At 48.6% G+C, this 23,067-nt stretch overlaps 1 protein-coding gene across 1 annotated transcript in view; it reads right to left on the bottom strand.

The window, feature by feature from the left end:
- The window catches only part of DCTN1 (dynactin subunit 1), a 124,195-nt gene that overhangs the window by 29,297 nt on the left and 71,831 nt on the right, over window positions 1–23,067 (bottom strand). The window contains exons 6-8 of the mRNA XM_065404587.1: window positions 14,310–14,327; window positions 8,666–8,686; window positions 3,097–3,288 (exon numbers count right to left, since the gene is read on the bottom strand). Of these exons, the coding sequence (XP_065260659.1) occupies window positions 3,097–3,288; window positions 8,666–8,686; window positions 14,310–14,327 (231 nt within the window). The remainder of the gene's footprint in view (window positions 1–3,096; window positions 3,289–8,665; window positions 8,687–14,309; window positions 14,328–23,067) is intronic.

Raw genomic sequence — 23,067 nt, 5'->3', positions numbered from 1 at the left:
CAAAGAAAGCTATCAGATTGGTTTGACATGTTTTGTTCTTTACAAATCCATGCTGGCTGTTCCCTATCACCTTACCACCTTCCAAGTGTTTGCAGATGATTTCCTTAATTACTTGCTCCATTATCTTCCCTGGCACAGAAGTTAAACTAACTGGTCTGTAGTTTCCTGGGTTGTTTTTATTTCCCTTTTTATAGATGGGCACTATATTTGCCCTTTTCCAGTCTTCTGGAATCTCTCCCGTCTCCCATGATTTTCCAAAGATAATAGCTAGAGGCTCAGATACCTCCTCTATTAGCTCCTTGAGTATTCTAGGATGCATTTCATCAGGCCCTGGTGACTTGCAGGCATCTAACTTTTCTAAGTGATTTTTAACTTGTGTAAGGCTAACAGGTTGTTCCTCGAAAACCTACCTGCCTGGTCACTGGAGAGCTACCTGCACAAGAAGGAAGCAGCACAAAGCCTGTAAGGTATTATGCAGCCATGCATGGGCTTTTCCTGATGGGAGAGTCACAGATCCAAGCGGAACTCCCAGTGCCTGGGGGACTGAGCAGACAAAGACGTTCTCCCCCTGCACAAACGTTCACCTGCCCGACGTGAACAAATGGGGTGCTGCTCGGCATGCTGACAGCAGAAAATCCCTTCAGGTGTTTCGGAAGATTCTTTGCTTGACTACAAATCAAGAGTGAGTGCCAGTGTTGTAGCTGCATCATTTAAACTTGGGTCCCCCATCCACTTGAAGTCTAGTCCTCTTTTTTTTTTTTTTTTTTTTTTTTTTTAAAAACAGCTGCAACTAATTTGGGGTTCTACACCTGCTCCCAAGCACCCCACCAACACCTAGTGATTTTTACAATCACATTTTTCTATTTTCTTTTAATTTCTCCCCCTCTGCTGTGTGAAAAACCCACACAAACAACAGCACAAACTGACTGACTCTACAGAGCAAACAGTGGAATTGATGAGGCTCTAAGTGTTGTCAAATACCAGAGTTTTTTCCCTGTGTTCTCAGCTGATTTATTTCAAAGTAGCAGCCGTGTTAGTCTGTATCCGCAAAAAGAACAGGAGTACTTGTGGCACCTTAGAGACTAACAAATTTATTTCAGCATAAGCTTTCGTGGGCTACAGCCCACTTCTTCAGATGCATAGAGTGAAACACACAGACAGAGAACATGAAAAGGTGGAAGTACGCATACCAATTGTAAGAGGCCAATCAATTGAGATGAGCTATCAGTAGCAGCAGAAGAAAAAACTTTGAAGTGACCTTCTATGGGTCATCTCGATTATCACTTCAAAGTTTTTTCTTCTGCTGCTACTGATAGCTCATCTCAATTGATTGGCCTCTTACAATTGGTATGCGTACTTCCACCTTTTCATGTTCTCTGTATGTATACATATCTTCTGTCTGTGTGTTTCACTCTATGCATCTGAAGAAGTGGGCTGTAGCCCACGAAAGCTTATGCTGAAATAAATTTGTTAGTCTCTAAGGTGCCACAAGTACTCCTGTTCTTTCAGCTGATTTAGGCGTCAGTAACAACGCTAGTAAATGAACCCGTTTCAGGCACAGGTGTAATTGAGGATGAACCCAGAACTAAATGAGAGGCTGGAATGCCTTTTCCCTCCACTAGGTGGTGCTTTTTCCAGCTCACAACTTCACACAAAACCTCAAATGCTTTTTCACACCTTGTGCTATTACTTCTTTGCCCTCATGTCCTAAATCTTTCATAAGCTCGAAATTCAACTAATTAAGAAGGTGCAGGAGGGAAGTAATGAAAAACTATTTTAAAGAACAAAATTGGCCTAGATAGTAATTATCACCCAGCCCACCTCCAAGGCCAGGGCAGGTTGTTCCCCATGGGATATTCCCTAGCAGTTTTTCCTGTCCCAGAGAGTGGGGCTTCTCCACCTTCCCTGGGGGAGAATATTCCTCAGCCCAGCACCCTCTCAAGGTCAGGAGATCAGTCTCGATATTCAGGCAAAACAAAAAACAAAACAAAACCCACCCTTTTGACTTTCCCCACCCGAAAGACCTAGAGCGTGAGCCATGGGACAGAGTCAAGAGCCAGGGGTCTAGTCCCAGCTCCAATTTGTGTGACCTTGAGCTCCGTGCCTCAGTTTCCTCATCTCTAAAATGAGATGCGCCATATTCCAGTCTCACAAGGATGCTGGAAGGGATAATGGTTTTGGTCCCCCCACTACAGAAAGGATGTGGACAAATTGGAGAGAGTCCAGCAGAGGGCAACGAAAATGATCAGGGGACTGGGGCACATGACTTATGAGGAGAGGCTGAGGGAACTGGGCTTGTTTAGTCTGCAGAAGAGAAGAGTGAGGGGGGATTTGATAGCTGCTTTCAACTACCTGAAAGGGGGGTTCCAAAGAGGATGGATCTAGACTGTTCTCAGTGGTGGCAGATGACAGAACAAGGAGCAATGGTCTCAAGTTGCAGTGTGGGAGGTTTGGTTGGATATTAGGAAACACTATTTCACTAGGAGGGTGGTGAAGCACTGGAATGGGTTATCTAGGAGGTGGTGGAATCTCCTTCCTTAGAGGTCTTTAAGGTCAGGCTTGACAAAGCCCTGGCTGGGATGATTTAGTTGGGGTTGCTCCTGCTTTGAGCAGGGGGTTGGACTAGATACTTCCTGAGGTCTCTTCCAACCCTAATCTTCTAGGTTTCTGTGAATGTAGAGTGCTGAGCTAAGCAGCGGTATTCTCACCACCCTGAAATCCTTTCCAGCCTTGGGGTTTCGCCCCACATCTGCCTTTGGTCTATTCTTAGCCATGCTATACAGATTCATCTCAGAAGACAATCCATTCAAAACCCCCGATTGTTTTTGCAGCTCTTCTCTGTATTGCTTTCAGTCTGTGGCAGTGTGGTGCCCAGAACTGACCGGGATAGTTCAGGTGCAGTCACATGAGTGCTGTTTGGAGACGGAACATGAGAGCGCTCCCTGGCCCTTTTTGTTGGAGCATGGATTAGGGTGGGCTGATAAATGGTTCCCCCGCCATACCCCCCTGCCTGCTGCCTGTTCTCTTGCCTCCTTGCCTTTGACCCTCCCCCTCCCCACTCGGGTAGAGCAATCAGACAGCCACGCACTGTTTTACCTTCGTGGGGGAAGGAGCTGAAGGAGGTGCCACCGGAGAGGTCAGGGAAGGAGTTGGAATGACCGGCGCAGCCAGAGGCGTCTGAGCAGGTGTGCTGGGCTCACTGCTACTCATCTCACCCGCTGAGGCGGAAGCTGAGCCAGAGGGCCCAGCTGTCCCGCTGGATGCTGCAGAGTTGGGAGTCCGGGTAGGCTGCAAAACAACATCGTCAAGGGGGAAAAGAGTCAGAACAGCACTTGCTTTGGGAGGGATCTGCCATCGCTCAGCACTGTCTCCATCTTTCATTCGGGCCTCGCTTTGAACTTTGCCTCCATGTTATTCTTAAAACAAGCCCTTCCTGGGACAGAACACCATTACCAATTGGTACGGCTGAGGGCCTGTGACTCCCAGCGCTGGTTCCAACCCAGACGAACCCAGGGAGTGAAACCCTATAGGCGGTAATTACTGCAGAACCGAAGGACTTACTGACGATCCTAGAACACGCAGGTACTGTGCGATATTCTACTTACCTGCAAGGGCCTGTGCTGGGCACGAGCACACAGTCCCCACGAAGCATACCCAGTACCTCCAGAAAAGGGCTTCGGGCAGGACTGAGGGCAAGAAACATTTTGCTTCACCAGTTCGAGGGTGGTAATAGTGGGCAAGGGAATTGTAAAAATGGGCCGGTGCTAGCCTAGCAGATCCACGCCACACCTTGAGTCCTATATGCTGATATGAAGGGACAACACTATGATTTCGGTTTCCTTTATTCTGAGAGCCCTGCAGAGCTACCACTGCTCTGGGCGAGGGGGCTGGGATCCCGTGCTCAGGTCTGGTGCCCACAAGGCAAGACGGATGCTGATAAATTGGAGAGGGGTCAGAGAAAAGCCATGAGAGTGACTGAAGGGTTAGAAAACCTGCCTTGTAGGGATACGCTAAGAGCTCAGTCTATTTAGCTGAACAAAGAGAAGTTTAAGGGTGATTTGATCCCAGCCTATAAGTACCTACATGGAGGAATAATGGGAGCAGAGGAAGGTCTAACATGATCAAATGGCTGGAAGTCAAAGCTAGACAAACTCAGAGTGAAGATATGGCGTACATCTTTAACGATGAAAGTAATTAACCTTTGGAACAATTTACCGAGGGTCATGGTGAATTCTCGGTCACTGATCCATTTAAAATCAAGATTGGCTGTTTTTCTAAAAGCTCCGCTCCGGAAGTATTTTGGGGCCGGTTTCTGGCCTGTGCTTTGCAGGGGGTCAGACTAGATGACCACAATGGTTCCGGCTGGCCTTGGAATCTCTGAATTTAGGGGCCTACAGCGGGGCGGATCCCAAGGGGGACAATAAATGAAGCAGCAGTGAGGAGTTTGCTAACGTCTAACAAAGGCTACATAGAGAAATAATGGAGGTGTGCTTATGGAGGAGGTGGCAGTAGAAGAGAAAGCCTGACACTTGTGACAAACAGACCAGCCTTCGGACCTGCCAAACTGTCAAATCACCCAGCCTGGGTCCAGCCAAATATAGCTTTGGATGGAGACTGTCCTACATAACCAAATGATGGATACACCTAAGTCTGACAAACTTCAAGCAAGAGTGCCCCGAAGGCCTCCAGAGCCGGCCATTTGTAAATGGCATTTGCGTAGTTGCGTTTTCTGAACTTGAATTCAATGTATTATTCAGAATTTAGCAAACAGCTGGTACTAGGTACTTGGAGATTTTCAATGTTAAAGTCTGAATTGTTTTAATTTGCCATTTTAATCTGGTTTCTTCAGCATACCCTTGCAGATTTCACTCCTGTTTCTTGGGAGAGTTCAATTGTCTCTTTTGTATGCTGTTCTTTGTCTCTAACTTTAGGACACAACACGGAAGTTGGTAGTTGGTAAATTCTGACTTCATCTAGAAGGGGCCAGGAAGAGCCAGGCTCAGTAATGAAGCAAGCCTACGACACACCATCACCGGCATGGTAACAACGGACATGACACTTTGGAATGGCGCCTACGCAGCTGTGCTTTGGACGGGTTGGGGCTCCCAGCAGTGTGGCGTAAGAGGGCTGCAGTACAGGTGAGGAGACGAAGGGAATCTGGAGTCTACAAAAAAGCAGCAAACTTCTCAGAAAGTGCTGACTAGTGCTTACCTTCAACTCCTCTCTGACATGCATTTCTAACGGACCCATCACTGGGGTACCCAGGTGTGTTAGAGTCAGTCAGCTGTTTACTGAGCGTTAGTTTCATTTTATCCCTTGGCACTGGCTCTTTGGCGCACACACCGTATTTATCGAGTCCGGGGCTGGGAAATACTGAAAACGTACCTCGGCATAGCCATTTCTCAGGGGTGTGACAACCCGAGGTACACTGCACTAGGATTCTTCCGTTGACCCAGCTATCGCCTCTCGGGGAGGCTGATTAACTACAGCCATGGGAGAACCCCTCCGGGGCTGCAGTGAGCGTCTACACTGCAGCCCTACGGCTTTGTCGCTAAACATTAGCTGGGGTACAGCCACGCCCTCCCTCCAGAGCAGCATGTGCACGGGCACACGAGAGCCATTTACGGCAATGAACCAATGCTGCTTGACCCTGCCTGAGCAGCAGTCGTTCAGTAAGACACTGAAACCAGGCCCTCAGCAGGCGCCACACTGCAGTCTCCAGAGTGTGAGCTCTGGGCACATGATGCAGAAGTCTGGCCTACACAATTAACTGATGGAGGTACAGGCTGCTCCATGTTTCCCTCAAACTGGGAGCATCCAGCCTTGGTCCTGGGAAGAGACCTTGTGGCACCAGCCTTTGCCAGGCACGTCTCACCTCTGAGAAGCAGGCTACTCTACACAAGAGAATCTCTTTGCTGAAAGGAATTTTCATAGTACTTTGCAGATAAAACCACGTAGCCAGATCGAGCGGTCAGTGTCCGCAGGACCAGGGCAGTGTCACCAGCAGACAAACCCAGGCGAGTCTTCAGGGAGTAACACTGCTGAAGGGCTGAAAGCGTTTGGGGTGCTTAAAGGCCACCAACTGCAGCTTGGAGCCTGGACCACCCTAGATGGGTAGGGCCAGCGGGAGATGTTGGACCCAGAGCTTGTGGAGACTGGTAACACCTCTCTATGGGAGGGTAGGACACCAGGTGCTCTGAAAGCAGCATTGGCAAGGCCCCATTCAAAACACCACTGGAAACGAACAACCCTGCTAGCTACCAAATGATACTGCAGCTCCCATTTTGGGACGAGTTCATGGTGAAGCAGCTCTGGCATTGCCTAGACCCCTCGGACCTCAGACCTGGGTCTGGGGAAAATTGCATTAGTGGCACCAGCCGATGGACTCTTCCTAGCCAAGGCTGAGGATATGGTGTTCAGGCTGAGTTAGAACATTTACCACTGACCACGAGGGGCTGTGGACACACCTAAGGCCTGTCAGAGTTAGTTGGAATTGCTTAAGGACAGAGAATCCCACTGGTAAGTGTGGGCGATAGCTTTGGTTCTGACAAACACCTGTCTGGGGTCCTGCAGGGTTTAATTCAGTCTCCCATTCTGATCAGGTGCAGCAGGGGACACTAGGAGGGGTAGTAAGGAGACATGGGGGAGGTGCCTTCAGTATAACACAATACTCAGCTCTGCGGAGGGAGTGTCCGCCCGCGGCCTTGCCCTGGAGGAGCTAGCCAGCTGAGATAATGCTGGCAAGGCGGGGGGAAGGAGCTGGCAGAACTGGTTAGTACTGAATCAGCATCTGCTATTGGTCACTATAGTTTGTAACTTGGGCTTTAGTTAGACCCCAGGTGCTACTGGATGTGGAAACAGCAAACATCACCAAGGTGCCATGCTACTCTCTGGGTGGAGTGGGGTGACCAATGGCCGTGTCAGTCAGATGCAAGCCTACTACACTTATCCATGCCTTTGTTTCCTTGAGATCAGACCATCATAAAGCGTTCTACATGGGGCTACATCTTAACATCACTCAAACTGAAGGGGATGTAGAATGCAGCAATCCCCTTGAGCCGTCTCTCTCTCACTGGGAGCCCCCTGGGAACTGCACTGGCTTCTGGGTGGAATTCAAAGGGGTGGCTCAAACTTCACACCCTAAATGGTCTGTCCCATAATTACCCCAAGCAGCCACCTCTCCCCCTTGTGCCACATGACCAGAGCAGCAATCAGCCCAGGCATTCAGGCAGGAGTCCTCTTGCTGTAAAGCGAGAGTATGCTGCTGGCAGGGTACAAAGGCTGCGTGACTCAAACTGGCCTTTCTTCTTGATCCCCTAGGGCAGCGACGTTAACTCGGGTCACACAGCAAAGCCAGTCACTTATCCCAGGCATTTGGTAGGGGACGTTTGAGGGGACAATATTATTTACTATTGGAGTTTGTGTGTGTGTGTGTGTGTGTGTGTGTGTGTGTGTGTGTGTGTGTGTGTGTGTGTGTGTGTGTGTGAGTGTGTGTGAGTGTGTGTGAGAGAGAGAGAGAGAGAGATTCATTTACTTTTGGTGGTAGCAGCAGTCTGTTATTGGCTGGATTGTCAACTCTTGAAGGCAGGAAGTGTGTACACACATTTGTGCCACACCTAGTTTGGTGGGACCCCAGGCCACACTGGGGTTTCTGGGTGCAACTGCAGTATGAACAAACACTTCCATGGGGTAAGGACTGAAGATTTCCAATATTGTCAGAGCACCGAATGGAAGCCTATCAGTGGAACAACATCTTTTTATAAACTGAATGAACAAATAAATACATCTTCCCTGCCTGGAGTTACCCACGCAACCCAGTGAAATCAAAGACATGATCAGAGCCCACCACCTCATGAAATAGAATGCAACTGTTTAGAGAGACGAGGTGGATGAGGTAACATCTTTTATTGACCAATTTCTGTTGGTGAAAGAGACAAGCTTTTGAGCTTCACAGAGTTCTTCTTAGGTCATCTGAAGAGCTCTGTGTAGTGTGAAAGCTCGACTCTTTCACCAACACAAGTCGGTCCAATAAAAGATACCACCTCACCCGCCTCGTCTCTCTCATAACTTGGGACCAACATGGCTCCAACAACACTGCAACCCAAGTAAGTGTTTGCCATTTACAAATCATCATGTAGCCACAGGCTTCCGGAGGGTGTGTGTCCAAGCTGTAGTCTCCCGCAACCTCTGCACTGCTAGCAGCAGATTTTGTTACACACAGCAGGCTCTCTCCACAGCCTTACGAAATCCTGGATGACTTTGTCACTGTCTCCTTAAAAGAGACTACTCAAAACTCCCTCGCCCACAAACAACCTCAAGCCCCCTGCGGCAAAGTACCCCATAAGGTAACGAACAGCAATCAGTGAGAGCCAAGGTATAACGTTACCACAGGGACGCCTCGAGGGGAGCTTCGGCCATAAAGTGGAAATAGGATCACCAAGGCATTTTTATGCTCTAATTCGTTAAATTAGTTCTGGGTAACAGCAGAGAGTAACAGCCTTGATGACAATTTCACCCTTGTAGATTCACCCCGGGGAAGCATCTCTATCTGTAGAGCTTTCCCAGGTTTCACAAAAGGACGGGAAAAGGGCCACAGGAAACAGACATTGGAGTTTAGCACTCAAGTAATGATCAATGCCCACTGACCACAGCTGTTGGTTCTCACCTTGGGCCGCCTGGTGGTGGTCTGGAGGGCAACAGGAGTAGAAGGCAGAGTAGGAGAAACATTCATACAGGGAAAGACAGGAACAGAGATACAGAGACAGCAGCGGCAGCAGCAGCAGATGCAGCAAAGAACAAGGGAAAGGAAACAAAAAGACATTACCGCAATTAGTGTGCATAGCATCAGGTCTACATGCTCATTCCCCCATGCTCCCACGACAGTCCCAGGTGAAACAGAACCCTGATGTGGCTCACCTCACACCCAGGCTAGAAAAATCTTTCAGTCATTTGCACTGAAGACACCAAAGTTCTACCATGGCCACCCCTATCTTTAACATGCAGATGCAGGACCGCAAAGATCTTCCCAGCAGGAAGTCTTCCGTATGAGACAGGAAGCCTGACTACTTGGACAATGGAGACGCCCTGCATGCTGAGACCTGCTGTCCTTGCAGCTGCCCTCGGGGCATCCACAACCTGATCCATCTAGTGGACTCCTAGAAAGACCTCAGAAAGGCAAAGTTTGGGCTCCCTTGGCTTAGCCAGAGACGCACCCTGCTGAGTTGTTGTACTGCCCAAGGTTCTCAAGGCTTCTGCTGGCAGGAGCCTGGATTTCACTCACACACACCCTTTTCCTAGACGAGGTTACTGAAGCTCAAGTGTCACTAACTGCCCAAAGAGAAGCAGGAGCAAGAGCATTCTAACTCCTTCAGTTACAACACCACAGGCTTTGCATTTGTGAAGCGTCACCTCAAACACGGAGGCATTTTCAAGGCAGCAATGCCATTTCCCCCTTGGCTCTGAAGAATAAAATGTGACACGTTAGCAGGTAGGCCCATTCAGCTTAACGCACCTGTCCTCTGTATGAAGGAAGCTGATACAAGATTAGGACAACGAATCTGGCAACCCCACACCTAAGAATTTTTCACACTATGTGCCTCCTTGCTGTGTGGTTGCAACACACGGACTGTCCCATTCTGTGGTGCCTCGTCGACAAAGATTTAACAGAAATCAAGACACCAGGCAGAAGTAAACTTGGAGCAGCTTTCTTCGGCCAGTGTGTAGCAGGGACAGCATGAAGGGATATACTCCCCGTCCGTGTCACTCCCATTACTGGGAGCGAATCCGACAAGGAAAAGAGATACTCTTACAGGTGGAGCTTCTGTTCTGTCACACTTAATGGCCTACACATTATCACTGGGGCACATTAAAGCCCATTACATTCTGCTTTCCTTTACCATTAAAAGGTAAAACGATGGACTAGAAAGTCTTAAGGTCAGCAGGACCAGAGCAGGTCAAAAGAAACCAGCCCTCGTGCTCTTCTCCCATTGGCTGGCACTAGGAACAAGGCCTTTAATCACACGAAGCCCACTGGCAACTACCTGGCTGCTACAACCACAGACGCACTGGCCAACGCAAGGCCCTGTAAAACAGCTGGGCTGTGAGAGAGAGACAGGAAGACAAAGCTTCAGAGTTTAAGCGAGGCAGTGGTCCACATCTTTACCTGAGGGGGATGGTCTCATTCGCACATAAGACTTTGGTAAACCAGGTAACACATGGCTCCTAGTAATCCCTCTCTTCCTTTTTAATATCAGAATTGTACAGAATAGTCTAAGGGACACACAGTAAAATGCAAACCCCTTCGAACACCTGATATCTGGCACATCCTTTGGGGATAAATCCGACTTCGCTCACAATTCCAGAAGAAAACTTCCCAGAGGGTCTAACTCTGGGTAGCTGCTACTTTTAACGTAGACGTGAAAGATTTACATCCTCCAGAACAGTTTTCTTACTTTGCAGAACACTCATCAGGAAAGTGTTCCCACCAAGCAGCAGATGCTAAAAAACCCGGAGATTAATTTCATGTTGAGGACTGGCAGTGTAAGTTCTTCCAGAGTGCTTTGGAAAAGCTGAGTCCCTCAAAACATCCACAAGAAAACCCATTGTGTGGAATGAATCTTTGAAAACCTGATGCAACTATCTGTAACTCTGGCCCTCCCCGGGGGGGAAGACTGTAGAAGAGCTTCCATAAAGCGGCCCTGCTCTGAGAAACCCTCTCTTCTCAGGGATTTAGCAACCCAGGCATGTTCCGGTGTTTCACTCCTTGCCAAGCACTGGGCTGCCACTACAGCATGTTAAAGAGGAACTCAACAGAGTCTCTATTGTCAGAGAAATGTTGCTTCAAACATGGCTCCTGCTGTCCTATTATGGAACGGTTAGCACCAAAAAAGCCAGCGCCAACAATGGAAATGCTAGCTGAATGGGCCTCTTGGCTTACAAGAAGCAGATAGAAGGAGTTCTTGGTTCTTCACAAAAATTAGAAGCCAAGGGCTGGAATATTTTAAACTGACAACCAACTTTGCACATTCAAGAAATATGTTAGTACTGCCTGTTCCAACAGATGGATTTATACTACCGATAAATACCCCCCGAGGGTGTTAATGAAGCCCCCTGAAAGATACACCAGCATCTCAGATCAACCAACCTTGAAATGGTCACTTCTGGGGCATGAAGGAAGTTGAGAGCATCTTTCCTAGATTAAACCATACAGAATCCTAACAAAACCTGTCTCCTGGCAGCTCTAACTAAAATTACCCTGCCATTCCCATTAAAGGAAACACAACTAAGGAGCGGGCAATAGCATTTTTAATCCTTGTGCTGTTTCCCCTGTGTTATTAGGCCTAGTTTAAGGGTGGAAGGTTATCGGTTTGGTCCCAGCCCACCAAACTCGCTTTGTTACGATGATACAGCCCGAGGTGTCAGCTATAAAATTCACTGGGGGAACGGCTCATTTCTAAATGAAGGTCATAACAATGGTTCATTGATCTCATCAGGGTGTAGAACAGACTGGTCTTGACGCTGCCTAGGCAGACCTGCTCCGTGTGTGTGTCCTGTATAACATTGCTCGTTTCTTCTAGTGAATGTTAGAAAAATACAATCAAAAACTTCCCTCCCTTTGGCAGGCGTTCCAGAGCCCCAGGGTCTGTCTACACTGCAGCCCGGGCAGAAAGCCTCACGCCAGCGGGACTAGAGCTAGCATGCTAGCGTTAGCAGAGGTCGGGCTGCAGCTCAGCCTCTCAGGCCCACTCAACTCCCTAGGCGGAGAGCCCAAGCTCCAGCCCCACCTGCAACAGCCGTGCTGCTAATCTTAGCGCACGAGGGTGAGACTGTATCCGGGCTAGGCGGCTCGCTCCAAGCTGCAGTGCAGACAGATCCTCAGGGTCTAGGGAGCACTGCAGAGAGCCAGCTAGTTACAGGTGCAAGCTCGTTTCCAGCCAATAAAGCCCTGGAAATATATTCCGTACGTTCCCGATACTCATTTTCCATGTAAGCAATGGCTGCAGGTACCACAGGGAAGTGATAGGATTGCCAGTGGAAGGGGAGGTGGTCTGCAGGACCACGAACAGAAGAGGTGCTGGTACTCTCGTAAGAAGTGACCCGCTGCTATGAAAATGTTTGGGAACCTCTGTCCTACAGCTGTCTCTCATACCTGAGCTTTCTGAGGTTCCAGAAGAACAGGGCTACCAACTTGACCAGTTACAGCCTAATGAAGGGCTGTGGGACCGCTTAAGAGCTCAGAAAGCTCTGTATCAAGTATTCCAGCCATGAATATTTCATCAGTCGGTGGTTCTGAACTGTGCTGCATAATGCAAATAAATATTTGATGCCATTCTGTAACCTTTGTTCCTCCACAAGTTCCACATTCAATAGGAAGAGAAGTATCTGGGACCCAAAATAGAAACACACCGGCTGGGAAAGCTTCCCTGCCAGCATGCAGAAATCAGCAAAGCCACCTGCTAGCTACCAACATCTAGAAGAGCAAAGCCCGGCCTAGGAAGTCAGCCTTGCCCTGTCCCCTTCCTCTTCAATATAAAGGAGCAGCCTCCAGGCCCTACTGGTCCCAACACACACCATTCCATCTGGAGTAGAATGCTCTCAATTTGGATCAAGATAGCAGTGTTCTAGGTAGGTGTGCACTGCACCAGTGTATTCACTATGAGGGCAGCTGCAAGACTCTTCATTTTAAGACCTCTAGGTGTGGTCAGTGGGCTCCTGGTAAGTTATCACAGGCCCAAAGCCAGGGCTCTGGAACCACAGGAGCAGCATACAGCTGGAATTCTCCGGTTCCATACTGAGTGCAGGATGGGAGCACACGCTCTTTTTAACTGCATGCTTCCACACAAGCTACTCATACAGCTCGTGTGAGCGTTTCCAGCACCCAATGGGTGAGCCCTGCTTGGACATTATAGGAGCTGGCAGCTGCTGAAGACAGGTATCCTAGGAACACAAACGCTTTACTTCACGACTGCAGCATCTGAGTCCATTACTCAAGTCTTCTCCAGAGGATGCTCAGCAGTTGAATAACCCTGCAGGAATTAATGTTACTACCTGCATAGCTCTCCATTAACATAATTACATGGCTTCCTGGTTATTCTTGACAGTCACGTGTTCTGCGCATTGTTGCTAGCTGGACCTTACAACAAGAAGCTTTACATGACACCTTCAAGAATCGGAGCGACCTAGTGCATGACGGGCTTGCTCACTCTCTCAGAAGTAGCCAAATACAGAGCAATCAAATGAGAAAAAAACCCTACCAGGAAAGGAAGTTTTAATATAGGGAAACTGCATATAAATCAGGTAATGATGGCAGACTTTAAAACTTCCCTGGAAGAAATGCAGGCTGGCCCTACAGCCATCAAATCACCAGAAATTGATGTATATGGAGCGTGGTTTCCAGACTTGGCCACAGCTCCATTATCTTTCTGCTCCCAAGAGCGATACAGAATTAGCATTTGCAAAACTTTTCTTTTGGAAGGGGATTTTAAAGGAGCTTTTAAAAAAAATCACCATACAGGAAAGTGTGTCACTCCCTTTGGTCAGCTTAAGATTCCAGATCCATACACAAGGTGCATTTACTGGAATATAATTAAGAAAACACCTTCTGGCTGCTGCAGCCAAAACAATTAAAGTGGCAGGGAAAGGTGCCCATTTGCTTTTGGGCTATTTGTATTGTTAACTTATTTCTAGACACTCAGGTACAAACCCTCACTAATTGCTCTTTAGAACTTAAAACTCGGAGATCCTGATTATGCTAAAACACAAACATAAGGACCCCCAGAGAACAAAAATCCGAGTCTGTACTGTAACCTACAGAAAGAATATCAGCTCGACACAAGAAAGCCACATAATAATAATCATTTGAAATTCTTAACACAGGCAAAAAATAAGAAACCAAAGAGTCAATCAGCCAGCACCGCCAGAGAAGAGAAATAAAAACTATTATTAGCATGCAACTTTTATACAGCAAGCAGCAATCTCCTCCAGCAGCAGTGGTAACGCTAAACCCCTGTCCTCTGCTTTGAGCTGCAGAGGTACTGCATGCAACACAAACATCAGGCTGTCAGGTGAAATGGAAAAAGGACTTGACCACAAACTCAAAAGAACGACTACAAATTAAATTCAATTGCATCGTTTTGTCATTACACACCCACCCGCCCGGCTTGTCTCCCCAGAGACACCTCAAAACTGAGTTGGAAACTCAAAATTAAAGCGCTGCAGTCGTAACATACCAAAAAAAAAAAAAAAAGAGCCAAACAAAAAATGTTTAGAAGCAGCGTTAGAAACGATCATGTGGATACAGCAGATTGTACCTTCCGTGTTGTTGGGGCCTGCCTCATCATTGCAGAAAAGACAGATGGAGAGAGAGAAAGAGAAAGAGGGAGGCAGAGAAAGAGAACGTTAAAACATTCAATCACAACAATGCAGCTCTCGGTAGACAGTCTCTCTCAAGCACAGGCTGCCCAGGAGCACTTGCAAATGGCTGCAGCTTTTCCTTTTTATCTGCCATCCATTGACCCTGATAATCCAGCAACCGCGTCCCGAAACCCAGACCGCTACGGACGCCGTGAATTAGCGAGACTCTAGTGCGCTGGAGTGCGGGTCCATCCTAGCAGCCGGAGCCACGAGCCATACTTCCTTCTCCGCTGGCCTCTCCAACCACCGCCCCGGGCTCCTCATTACATCATCACTGATGGATTTTTCCCTCCCCTCTCCAAGTTCTTAGGCAGCCCTTGGATCCAGGCACAGCACCAGGGATTGAGCTGATGCTTTCCTTCCACAGGGAGGAGGGATGCACAGGGATGAACGTGCTCCTCTGTAACCTAGCAACACTTTAGGCTCAGCTGTCTCACTGGCTAATTAGAACATTTCTTCATCCCTCCTCCAGCAATAATGGGCCCAGCTCAGCATCTGCGCATGCACGCAGAACCCTTGCAAATCTCTTCACTTGACACAGTCCAGCCTTCCTAGCTATTGGGAGCAGTCTACACACCAACCCCTGGATCTACCAGAGCCTAACGAACTGGTTCAAGGGGCAAGTTTGTTAGTTTCTGCAATTTCAAACACACACAAGCCACCTTATAGTACGGAGAGTTCACCACCCAATACTACTCCTGTATTCCCAACTCCCCCATTCATTCTCTCTCTCACAGACACCCAGCTTCACAAGCACACAGGAAATGCAACATCAAAGAAGGGTTTGGTTTTTTTTAAGTTTATTCAATTGAATAGTTGCGTGCCAAAAATAAAGCCACAGTGAAACCCGCATCAGAGACCAGCCTTGAGAGCCTCCTGCCTTGAGAGTTCACCCCAAAGGGCCACCAGTGCCTGGTCAGGAGGACCTGTTCCACCATCACCAGGAGACACTGCGGTTAAGCAGACGTTTCTGAGCACTAACAAACTGGCTTCAGTGCACTGACAAGTTAAACCTCAAATTTAACGACTTTAAATTTTTCTATCATTCCCAAGCTAATACCTGTTGAGAGGCCAGAACGTACTTCCCTTAAAACTCAGGCAAAACCCTCACTAATGCTGTAGAACAGAGGTGGGCAAACTACGGCCCGCGGGACTGTCCTGCCCGGCCCCCGAGTTCCTGGCCCGGGAGGCTAGCCCCGGTCCCTCCCCCACTGTTCCCTCTGCCCTGCAGGCTCAGCTTGCTTGCCCGGCCGCTGGCGCAATGCTTTGGGCGGCGGGGCTGCGAGCTCCTGGGGCAGCGCAGCTGCAGAGCCCCGGCTCCAGGCGGGCAGCATGTCTGTAGCACCGCCAGCCACTGGTGCTCCAGGCAGCGCGGTAAGGGGGCACGGAGCGGGGGTGGGGTTGGATAGAGGGCAGGGGAGTTTGGGGTGGTGGTCGGGGTGTGGATAGGGATCAGGGTGGTCGGGGGGGAACAGGGGGTTGGATGGGTCAGGGTTCCTGGGGGGGGAGGGCATCAGGAATGAGAGGAGGGGTTGGATGGGGCGGCGGGGGTCCGAGGGCAGTCAGGGGACAGGGAATGGGTGTGTGTGGATGGGGCAGGGGTCCCAGAGGGGCTGTCAGGGAACAGGGGGGGTTGGATGGGGCAGAAGTCGGGGGGGGGGGGGCTGGGCCACGACCCCCTCCCCTAACCGGCCCTCCATACAATTTACTAAACCCAATGCGGCTCTCAGGCCAAAAAGTTTGCCCCCCCCCCCCCTGCTGTAGAACATGAATTTAAAAGCTACAACAGTCTGGAAATTCTAGGTTAAGGCTTCTGTCCCTCCTGGCATCAATCTCCTCTTCCCCCGCTCCCCGTTATAACAGCCTTCCACTTCAGGCCAGAGACCCTACGAGAGTCCTAGCCCGTGTGAGGGCCTGGGGAGCTGGCAGGCTGGCTATGTGGGGTAAAGGGGGTCTGTCTCTCGGCTGTATCTGGAGAGAACAGTCTCTCATTCATGCAGGGAGGGTGAAGGGCCAAAGCAGGATCTCAATCCTGTGCTCAGAGGAGGAAATCTCGGGCCTGGAGCAGGACGGTGCAGGAGGTTGGGATAATGGTTCCCAGGCCAGTGTGCAGAGCACCAGTCTGACCAGGGCAGAGCTGTCGGTGCCTGTAGTGGAAATCCTGATGGAAGAATGGTGAAAGAAGAGGGTGTGTAGCCTGTAGGAGGAGAGGGGGAGGAAAGTAGGGCAGTGGTGACAGCGCTGGCACACTGGCTAGGAATTCCCTGATTTACAAGAAAACGACAAACTCTAGTTTTTAAAATTATAACATTCTACAGAATAAGGGCTTAGGCACTTTTTAAAAAAAATAAAGGAAATATTCTTAGTCCTGGATCCCGGTCGTCATGTGTCTGGGAATTATTGACCCTAAATAACTTTTTAAACTGGGGAAGTGAACTTTGTCCAATGCATCCATGATAGGAGTTCTCATCTAGGACTAGTGAACTCTAGACTGAGGTTCTACAGATAGGAGTAGCAAAAAGGGTTTCTAAAACTGAAACCAACTTTTTTTTCCACGTCTCATAACAAAAAAATGGGTTGGTTAATCACTTCAGGAAGGTCTGACGTTCTTCTCCTCTGGACCAGAGACCAAGTATGAGACGTTTGAGGGCAAACAACAACATTTGGGGGGGGAGGGGGAAGGGGGGGAGGAAAAATAGATTTTAAAATGAAAACAATCTAAATTAGGAGTTTCTAATGGGATGCCAGGATGACTGGAAATGTCCTCAGGTATCAAAGTATCGGTTTCAAAATCAGGCAGTGAATGAGTTAAAATCACCCCACACTGGTCTAAGAAGTCCCCGCATGTAAATAAATCTGTGCCCTCCATCCACTATCCCAAGAGATTCCCCAGCACTGGATGGGAACTATACTTACAAATAAGAGCCACACATGGAAAGTGCAATGCCAACAGTATCAACTGTTACTCCCTTAACCTGAAGTAAGAGCTTTTATTATCCAGCATTTACTATAATTAATGTTGAGGAGTAAAAGATGTTGGTGGAATCAGAAGGATTCAATAGAACAGGTATCAAACTGGGGCCAAACTCACCTTGACAGCGTCCCTTGAAATGAGAGAGGGTATGCTGCTGACATCCTTGATAAAAGATTTTTTAAAATTACATTAAATTTACCCTCACCTTCTCTGCCTCTTCCCCCAACAATACAGGGTCAAGGAAGAGGCACCAATGGGTAACAACACGAACTCGACATCTGGATGTTCCTACCATACCATGTATTTTTCAGAGGCTGCAACATTCAGATTTCAAGGTTTTATTCATAATTTTGTTGATATGTAAAAAGAGAACATTTTCCCTCTGAAAATTATTCATATATTTAGCATTAAAACCACCATTTCCAAGCTCCTTCCCTGGCCTATCAAGCTTTGAAGTGTCTTAGAAGCTGACCGAATGAGAAAGGTTATTTGAACAGACCAGCAAACATATGGCCCAAAACTGAAATGGTGACCAGTCAGCCCATCTTTTCATTAAATTACCTGGACTTGATCAGAAACGTGTGTTGATTTAAAAGCACTACCAAGTGCGCTGGGTTCAGCTACAAAAACCATGCAATAGCCTAAAGCTGGTTTTCAACCTTTTTTCATTTGCAGCCCCCTAAAGATTTCCAAAGGGAGGTGCGGAGCCCTTTGGAAATCTTAGCCATAGTCTGCGGACTCCCAAGGGTCTGTGGGCCAGAGATTGAAGACCACTGCTGGGAAAGGGGAAAGGAAAGCAGATTCTGGGGGGGTTGTTACACATTAAGAAAATAAAACTGATTTAGGACAATGGAGATCAGCATAACAGGCTGCTCACCTATCACAGCCCCAGTTAGTTTGGGTTTCAAGAGATGGATTGCTGAATACTGCTTCTATCAACAGGGGAGAAAGCCCCTTTTCTTGTGAATATCTGCCCAGCTGACACTGAACAGGGCAACTGTGAATCTCTTTTGGACAATACAGTACAGAGAAAGCCCATAGCACTCTGTCAGTCTTGAACTGACTTTTTCACTTTAAGCACCCTGGACCAGAGTCCGTCTGGCTCTGTGCACATCCCTTGCCATGCAAGTCCTGGGAAGAAAATAAACGATGCAGAGCTTGGTTAAAGTCTGAGGTACAGAAAATGGAGAGTATTTCTAACAATGCAGGCCTGTGTTGTGCCACCATTTTGCTGCCAAGTGTCAATTTAGATCTGAAACACTAAATTGCCAGGCCAGAGATTGTGTCTTCCTCTTGGGAAGCAGCTGCAATGCCTAAAACCCCTGACGAGTACCAATGGAGAGCACAGACAGGTCCTTCGGGGACTCGGACTTCATTCATTGGTAGACTCTATAGCACATGATAGAGATGACAAGAGCAGAGAAGCAGCTTGTCGGCTTCTCGCAAAGGAGCATGCCTTGGTTTCAAGCTGGATTAGATACACACAGAACACGACCATATTTTTCAGAAATCTGCTTTCTGGCAACGATTTACAGAGCGAGAACACCTTAGCAACAAGAGGGGATTTCTGTTTAATTATTCAAAACATTTTCCTCTAGCAGCATTATAGATAATGGATGTCTTCAAGCACAGAATCCATACTAGCTGCCTACAGCATCATCATAATATGGAGGCAGTCACAAGTTAGAGATCCCAGGACGTAACATGGCTACACGCTCAGCTCAAGATGTGGTATTGCAGGCTTGGACTTATGGTTTCCATAGGCTGCTTCTCTGTGGTCATCTGTCCTGCGCAATTTAGATACAGCCATCTGGCTCCTGGCAGGTGGCCAAGTGCATCCATCAGGCTACTTACCCATACTTCCTGGTGCAGGGTCAGAACCTTCAGCAATGCTACATCGCAGGGGCTAATGGGACGTGGGAGCCCACTGCACATGCCAATCAGTAAGCCAGGGGCGTAGGCCCCTTCTGTTCCTGCCCTGCAGGGTGGATAAGAGGGTGATACTTTATGGGCAGGTTCCTTTCACTTCCCCCAGCAGGAGGTGGAGGAGCAAGGAAACATCAGGCGGGTTCAGTCAGCATCACCTTCCATAAAGTGCTCTCTGGATGATCTCCAGACAGGGTCTCTTCAGCACGCTGAAGGTACTCGAGCTTTTCTGGATCTCTGTGGAATTTGGATAAAGACCAGAGTCTTTCTGGGCATCTACCTTGAGGCAGCAGCTCTCCACACTACATCAACAGCATCACATACTTGATGTTGGCCATGGCAATGCCTTTATATTAAAGCATGTATTATCTGGCGGTGGTGAAAGCTCTGTTCCATAGCTAGACCTGCCTTTTGCTACAGAACCTGGTATCCAGAACCTGCAAAGGAGCAGCACACAAATCCTGGCAGTACTAAAGTGAAGTTTGGCCAATCTTACCCCTGGGCATTGCTACCCCAACCACTACGTTCTTGTGCAGGAAAGAGGGTGGGAGATGGCAGCATCCCCAGCGTAAGAGATCCCGGTTTCCTACTCCCTGGGACGAGGAGAGAGGCGGGAGGTGTCAGGCGTCCTCCACACTTTCAGCTACTCCTCAAGAATAGGCTACAAAGGCAAGAGCAGTTCTAGGGCAAGGCTGCTCTTGACCTAGCTACTCTGGCCCTTAAGAATTCCCTGAGTGAACCACAAAGAATTCACTCAATCCAGCGGTTCTCGCAAGCTGCGTTAAAGGTGGCGAGAAGGCTGGATTCTCCAGGTCACAATCACTTGTTTGCTGCTGTGGATATGTATTTGACCTTTAGCAATTCCTGTGTGTCCTCAGTGTCCAAAAGGTAGCGATAGTCCTCAAGAAAATACCTCTGCTTATTGACACCCCAGGGTGGGTCAGGAAGGGTCAACTGCCAGTGGCAACACAGCAACAGCTACCCCAGCTGGCACCAAAACCCTTAGCGCATGTGGTTCTGAAGATCTCTGCAACTAAATTTTGTTGGCCACGTTAAGCCAGCAAAGCCAACTCCCAGCACACATCTCAATGCAGGATCCTCGGAGCTGCATGTTAAATGTGGCACTTCTGTCTCTGGGATTAACCTGATCGTGCGCTGTAGTCCGAGCTCTTGAATTCTTCAGTTTGGAGCTGCCTGGAGTCGGGCTTCCGCAGATGCACATTGGATGGCAGTTGGCACTGCCTCCAGGGCAATATCAAACATGGGAGGTCTCAGCAGAGCCATGTCAGAGAAACAGCAGCTCAGTACATCGATAAGAGCAGCAAGGCTCTCAGACACCTGACAAAGCAGATCTGCTGAACCTAATGGGAAGCTGAATCCAAAACACCACAGGCACCACAGACAAAACTCCAGTTCCCAGGGGTGGGACCTGTTTTAGGCGTCCGCTTAAAGGATGAACAACCAACCAACCAACCAAAAAATCCATTGAAGCAGCAGAGCACCAGAAAGGAGCACTGAGAACAAACCTCTAAGAGCTGCGACACTGATGCACAGCAATAACAGAGCTGCAGAAATCATTCAAGAGAGAGGATTTCACAGTCAAGGCCTTCACAGTGCTATGGAAAGGAGCCCAGTGCTCCCTGGGGGCCATGCAGAGTGGGGTGCGCCGGAGTGTTTAAGAGGCAGAGAACCGAAACAGACATCACAATTATTTGACAAAGGAAGGGTCAACCCCAGACTGGATACCCAGAAATGGAGCATCCCAGCTGAGCAGAGCCACAGTCCATGTCTAAGTGCAAGTCTCTCTCCACCTTTCTGTGAGTGCTCTTAGAGCCAGCCACAGCCAGAGAACGGACGCCGTTTCCACAGGGATTTATTTAGGAACCTTTCACTCACTTTTACCCACACAGTTATAGCAGAACACTCCGGAGTTTGCCTTTATTGTGCAGTTCTACCCACACCAATCAGTCTGTACAAATGGCGTGGGGGACCCCGGTAACACACACCAGCGTACAAGTGCGACACACTGAGTACATTTCCCAGACCTGAGGAAGAGCTCGGTGTGGCTCGAAAGCTCGTCTCTCTCACCAATGGAAGTCAGTCCAATAGACGATATTCCCTCCCCCGCCTTGTGTCTCGATACCCTGGGACCGGCACAGCCACAGCAACCTTGTTTTCTAAATGGCATTCATGGGAATGTGCCATTGGCAGAGTTTAGTGCAATCTAGATGTACACTATGCTATTTGTGTGTATTGCAGTGAAGATGATTGTCTGCTATACACTGGCCACACACAGGCCTGGTTTACACTAGAAAGTTAAGTTGGTTTAACTACATTGGCCAGGGGTGTGAAAAATCCACCCCCCCGCGCGGTGTAGTTAAGCCGACCTAAGTCCCCGTGTAGACAGCACTTGGTCGATGCCAGAATTCTTCCATCCATCTAGCTTCCGGCTCTCGGGGAGGTGGGAGAATCCCGCCCTCTGGCGTAGGCAGTGCTAAAGCACCGCAGCTGGGGTGGCACAGCCATGCCGCTGTATGCAAGCCCACAGAGAAAGACTCCTGGAATGGACTTTGACGGCACTAACAGCTATTTACATTAGCACGTTGCCACGTTCTCAGTTTGGAGAATAGCTTTAGTTTGCAATTTTACCCAAGCAGTGCCCAACACTCCTCTGGAATAAGGTCTGTCTACTAGCCAAAGGCAACTGAGGGGCGCTTGTCGTACGCCCCTTACTTGGCAGCGTGCACAGCACAGCGTTCACCGAGTCACCCAAAAGCTGACAGGGATCCTATGAGAAGTGGAAAGGCCATCGAATGACTCAACGCCTTTTCTAATACAGGTGCCTGATTTTAGAAAGCTGGAAGATATGTGCACCTGTCCAAAGTAGTGTCTGTGTCACTGGGGTACTGGCAGCACCTTTTACAAATACATTAGTCCTGAGACAATTACTAACTAGGTAAAGCTACAGAGGAGAAAACACACTGGTTCTTAAATGGAACAATTCACAATTAAAAAGGTGAGACAGCTGATCAACACTGTCCAGTAAATAAGCGCTCTCAGAGCTGGATGGCAGGTACGCACTGAAAAGTGACTGATTTCATGGTCAGAGGAAGCAATAAAGGGCTCATGGCGCCAGTACATAAACTAAGACATTTAGCCCTTCCCAACTCCTCTGGGCAGCGGGCCCGATACATGCTTTACTTCTGTGTCTTTAACGAAGGAGCTGCTGCCAGGCCACTACTCGAACGGCCCAGCTGAGTGAGAACTCCGGTACACACTTGCAACAAAACACAGCAACTACCGGCTTGTTCCACCATCTACTGCTCCTGCGGAACTCAGCAGCTTTCACCCCGATTAATACTGAAGTAGTCATGCTCCTGCACCAAAGATATTGCCAGCAAGTAACAGTGCTCATTCCTTAGAGAAATTACACGTGGTCATCACAGCTTATTGGCTGGGCGAGAGAAATATTTCCCAGGTAAGTGAAAAATTCACTGTGAAAGAAGAGTTCTCAAGTGCACGGGATCCACTCTGCCCCCCTCCCACAAAAAGGCTCAGGAAAACTGACATGTCCACCCTGCAGTCCAGATGAGAAACACACACTTCAGAAGGATCATCTGATTCTTCTTTCATTTACAAAATTTAATTGGGCTTGGGTCGTTCCATTTTCTTTAAAGAAAACCAAAATTCAGGCCATCCGTAAGCAGACATGCACCTGGTCCCTCTCAAGGACAAAGCAGGCGCATCTGCTCAAG

This window comes from Emys orbicularis, chromosome 5 (assembly GCF_028017835.1).
Source record: "Emys orbicularis isolate rEmyOrb1 chromosome 5, rEmyOrb1.hap1, whole genome shotgun sequence".
Taxonomy (NCBI): Eukaryota; Metazoa; Chordata; order Testudines; family Emydidae; genus Emys; species Emys orbicularis.
Note: the sequence above shows the minus strand (reverse complement) of the source record. Positions and strands in the feature narration are given on the sequence as shown.